Source organism: Simochromis diagramma, unplaced genomic scaffold (assembly GCF_900408965.1).
Source record: "Simochromis diagramma unplaced genomic scaffold, fSimDia1.1 OVJJ01000304.1, whole genome shotgun sequence".
NCBI lineage: Eukaryota > Metazoa > Chordata > Actinopteri > Cichliformes > Cichlidae > Simochromis > Simochromis diagramma.
Window position 1 is genome coordinate 16101262 of NW_024387030.1, and position 5410 is coordinate 16106671.

At 43.6% G+C, this 5410-nt stretch overlaps 1 protein-coding gene across 1 annotated transcript; it reads left to right on the plus strand.

Annotated features, from left to right (window-relative positions):
* The first annotated feature begins 3159 nt into the window (after positions 1-3159).
* Positions 3160-5410, plus strand: LOC120740010. The gene has a single exon (XM_040042065.1). It carries the CDS (start codon positions 3857-3859, stop codon positions 4508-4510), a length of 654 nt encoding a protein of 217 aa, XP_039897999.1. The 5' UTR covers positions 3160-3856; the 3' UTR covers positions 4511-5410.

Here is a 5410-nt window from a genome sequence, read left to right on the forward strand (position 1 = left end):
GCAAATTAAGATGAAAAAAAAGAAAAGAAAAAAACAGGACTGAAGGTTAATCTGTTGCCCATAAATTTACAGTTTATATATGTAAGATAAAGGTTACATAAGTATATGATTCTAACTGTCATTCACTTAAAGTAAAAGCATTCACGTGTTTATAAAAAAAAGATAAAATAATAAAAGGCAGAAATTAGATATTTAAAACTCTTTTTTTCAACATACAGCTCCTCCATTAACTGTTGCTGTGACAACAATAACTGAAATTGCTTTTTACTGAGGAAATAGTTCCTTTAAAAAGTGATAACAGGGTAATCCTCTGGGTTCTAAAAAGTGACAAAGTTTTTAAGCCCCAAATGAATTCATAAGTGGCATAATGGCAAGACACAACTGGAGATAATGAGGATTTGCTTTTCTTTTAGCTTCCATGAATTGACACTTGGTTTGTTAATGAGTTCCTTCTTTACACAATGATTTTGAGTTGGCATTATTTATATCAGCATATCATATTATGTATGCCTGCTACTCAAACTATAGTTGAAGCAGCATCTGTTGCACTAAGTGTTTGATTATTTCTGCTATATGTTGTGAATAAATGCCTGATCTGATCACATACTAGTGCTTAATTTTGCATTATTGGCTAAATATTTTATGAAATTGTGACCTGTCCAGGGTCACGGTGTCATTTATTACTCAGGGCAGTGCTGTTTCAACAAAAGATGCCAGGCCATTTGGATAACATTCAAATAAACCTTCAGACAGCGCAATATCTGATGCAAACAGTCAGCCACTGAAGAACCAAAGAAGTGACTTCTGGTGAACCAACCACAGGATCAGTTTATTCAAGATACTGGTGATTTTAATGGAGAAATAAAACCTTTTAATGAAAAACTGCTACACACAACCTTATCAGACTCACATCACAGCTGGCCACCTCGCTCCCATACCCTACCATACCATAAAACATTGCAATGGAAGCAGTCATTAGAAACAATCCCCATTAGATGTTTGTTAGAGCACGGCTTGTCACACCCGTCACGTGTAGAAACCTGTGCTGACGCTCATCCTTAGAAATGGATTGGTTGTTGCAAAACAAGTCATTTTCACCTCTGCAGCCAAGCCACTATAATGTAGGTCATTTTCCCACTTTGTATCAATGTAACAAAACTGTAATGTTAACTGTAAACTTAGCATGACACATAATAGTCAATCACCTCAAGGCACTTTATAAGTTAAAGACCCTAAAACAATAGAGAAACCCCCTCTGTTGGTCTTCCTTGGTCTCTTGTGTTCTGAGGGCCTCTGGATGTCTGGAGTTTTGATCTCCTCCATACCTGCTTCATGACCTGGAGGACGGGGCAGTGGCCCCCCCACACCCTCTAGCAGATCTTTACATGAAGGAACCTTTTAAAACAAGCGCGTTCATGCTCACAGGTGTACACACGGGTGCTCACACACACAAACTACACCCTTTTTGGCTCCTACCTCAAAGCACACTGTGTGCTGTCGATCTTACGTGCTGCACAATAATGTTTAATATTTAGTATTTACTGTTATATTCACATAGATCATCGTGATGTTGTGTATTATGTTGCTCTTTTTTTTTCTTCTGCTTGTTTTCTCTTTTTTCTTTCTCAACAGGTGATCCAGGTGATCGATAGATGTATTTTACAATAATTCTGATGGCAAAAGAGCCAAATGGGACAGGCAAAAAAAAAAGAGAAACCCCATCAATCAAACAACCCCCTTTAAGCAAACACTTGGTGACTCCCTTTTAACAGGAAGAAACCTCTAGCAGAACCAGGCTCAGGGAGGGGCACCTATTTGCTGTGACCAATTGGAGCCGATGGCTAGCACCATGTTGGACTTCATTTTGCTTTTAAAGTGTCTTTAATTGTTTGTGGCATATATTCAACACGGTGCCCCAGAGATGAAACATTTCTCAGAGATTTTAGTCCATGTTGACGTAGCAGCATCACACGGGTGCTGCAGATTTACTGGCTGCACATCCATGATGCAAATCTTCCTTCACAACATCCCAAAGATACTCTATTAGACTGAGCTTTGGACTGAATGTGGAGGCCATTTGAATGACCTCATTGTCATGTTTAGGAAACCAGTTTGAGATGACCTGAGCTTTGTGACATGGCGCTTTATCCTGCTAGAAAGCAGCCATTAAAAGATGGGAACACTGTGGTCATAAAGAGATGGATGATGGTACTCAGGTAGGCTGTGACATTTAAACAACATTTGGTCCTAAGAGGCCCAAAGTGTGCCAAGAAAATATTTCCCCGATTGCCCCACACAATTTCACCACCAACAACCTGAACTATTAATAAAAGGCAAGGTGGAGTCATGCTCTCATGTTTCATGTTCCTGCTGTTTAGTCCAAATTCTGATCCTACCATCAATTTTGCAGCAAATAAAGACTTAAAAAAATATTCTATTGTCCAATTGTGATGAGTCCATGCAAACAATTTCCTGTTACTGAGCGTGCTCCTGTAGACCATCTGCTTCAAGGTCCAATGTATGACGAAGTGGTTACTTGAATTGTCACTGCTTTCCTATCAGCTCAAACCACTTTCCTCTGATCTCTGGCATCAACGAGGCATTTCCACCCCGAAAGATGGCCTTTTGGGAAAATCCCAGTATCAGCAGCTCCTCAAACACTCACAGCAGCCTGTGTGGCACAAACAACCACGCCAGTTGAAGCTATGCCATCCTGAGGCTCGTTCAGCATGTGGACCACCTGCACATGCCCAAATACACCGAGTGATTGCCTGATTAGATATTTGTGCTAATTAGCAGTTGGCCGGATGTACTTAACAAGGTGTCCAGTGATTGTATAATAAACAGAAGGTACTTGTTATATAATGTGTTCATTTATTTGTTTTTAACTGCTGTGCGATTTATGCTGAAAACTGGATTTCACGCGCTTGTTAAATCTGTCGCTTCACCTTTTTCACCTTCCCGGAGGACACGAGCGATGACAAATTCGGGTCGCTGTCCATTGTGCTGAAAAGGCGCGTTGTGGAGCAGCCAACAGGTAGGAAACATCATAAGCGGCATGAAAGCCACTCGTTGTGTATGGGTCTGGCTACGAGTTTAACACGTGATTACGTAAGACATCAACATAAATGAAGCCCCCCCCCCTCTCTGATTGCTCGGAGCACATGGGCTACCATCCTTTCCACTGGGGTGAACGCAGTGAAGTTAAAACACACGGTTGACCGTGTTTATCCCCTCCGCAACATCCTGTTCTCCGTGTGCACTTCTCGCGTGCTGATGTGAAGGAGATGTCGATTTTCTTTTTGGGTTTTTTTAGGGTTTCTTCTCGGGTTGCTGCACAGCTGCTGCTTCTTTAAGAACCACCACCCGCCCCCTCTCCTGTATTTTTAGCTGAGCCAGCCACTTCATTTGCTGGATAAGACAGACAGTTGTGTACCGTATGATCTCACTTAATCGTTTTAATAAATGACATCAAATAGTATACTGCGGATTCGCCGTGGGCCTGCGGCCAGCTGTTCCTTGGAGACCTCGCACAGGCGGAGGAGGAGGAGGAGGGGGGACATTTGTCCCGCCGCTGTCGGATGCTGAAACGCGCAGTCAGTCAGCCTGTGGATGCTTGATGTCCATTATGAAACGCAGTGCTGCGCTGGCTGCACAATGAGGCGCAGTTCCTCTGAGATCAAATGAATTACGGGAAATCTGTTTAGGTGCAACATCTTCCTGCGGCGCGGACGGTTCAAGGTGGTCCAGCATCTTCCCTCTGAGCCTCCTGCTTCCTCTTCTCTTGGACTGTGGATAACATAAAGCCTTCAAGACGGAGAGGGTGGTGGAGCATCGAGGAAAAAACCGGGGCAATATGAGAGAGCGGGACTTCATGCCCAATATGGAGAGGGGCAAACCTGCTACTTATACGGGGGACAAAAAGGCTAAGATGGCTGCTAAGACTAACAAGAAGTGGGTGAGACTAGCCACTGTTTTTGCATATGTGTTGTCTGTGTCCTTAGCAGCCATTATCCTGGCAATTTACTATAGCCTGATCTGGAAGCCAACCAGCGCATCCTCTTCTGGTGGGAAGCTGGTGGTGCCCACTCCGACTGCAAATATCTCAACTAACATCTCCACAAACGACAACATGACAGAGTGGAACTCTACGCAAACACGGCTGTTATCTCTCAACCAGACCAGGCAGGGCACAACCCCGCACGGTCCGGCGATTCAGTGGGGTGACAGAGCGGAGAGAGTGGCGGTTTCCCCGCGGGGTGCGGGAGCAGAAATTGCGCACTCGCAACAGGAGGAAGGGCTCTACGCGTCTTCCCACGGTCACACGAGCGCGGAGAGGTCGGGAGCTTTGGGTACAGAGACGCAAGGGTCTTCTCAACCCCGCGTGAGCCACTACATCCCGTCGAGCACCGCGAGGGAGTCTGTCGCTGAGGACAAGGGGGAGAGGGAGGCGCGCGGGGTGACAGAAAAGCGCGAGCCCGAAGACGCTATCACTCTTCCTCCGACCTGAACGGTGAGCCGAGGTGGCCATGGAAGAGACTGGTCGGTCCTAATCCCCATCACCACACCACCCTTAGGACCCCCCATATTTAAAACAGCTACCCCCACCCCCAAAAAGGAGTGTTTTACATCCTCAGTACCGCAGGTCGGATAACTCACGTCTTTCAAGTGAATTTGCAGAGCCCCGTATGGATACTGAACTGCACATGTTAACAGACATCTTGCTTTTATTACCGAGAAAAGAGGAGAGCTCCCCCGTGGACCCTGTACCCCCTTAACTATGCGTTTCCTTTTTCTTTTGTTTTAGGCCATCTGTATGCCTTAAATCAGTGTGTGTCTACTTTACCTCGGACAGCTTCTGAGGCCACTAACCTGCCTGTATGTGTGCAACACTGATATATATATATATATATATATATATATATATATATATATATATATATATATACTCTTTCCTATTCGTTTAACAATATATATGTAATATGGTAGAATCCTTTTGTGTGTGTTACATATATATTGTTAAATGAATAGGAAAGAGGCTCCAGAGATGCTTTTGGTTTTGCAGGACCTAAATATGTCTTGCAGGCATACAGCTCCTAACATCACTGCCATTCTTCAGCCAGTTTAAATCAATACTACATTATTGCATTTTTAACACATAGGCCGTGTCTCCTTTCATGGATTAAACCCAGGACACCAAGTAGAAGGACCTACGTTATTGAGTTATGCTCAGGTATGTGCATATAACCATGTAAATGTATTCTGTATTTGGTTGTGTACATATAAGGCAGGCATACATCTTTGGGCCTTGACTTAACTTTTAGCATAATTAGATGATTTTTATTAAAGCTATAGTATGTATGATAGAAGGAACAATATCACAAGGTTACAAATAAACATCCTAAAATGA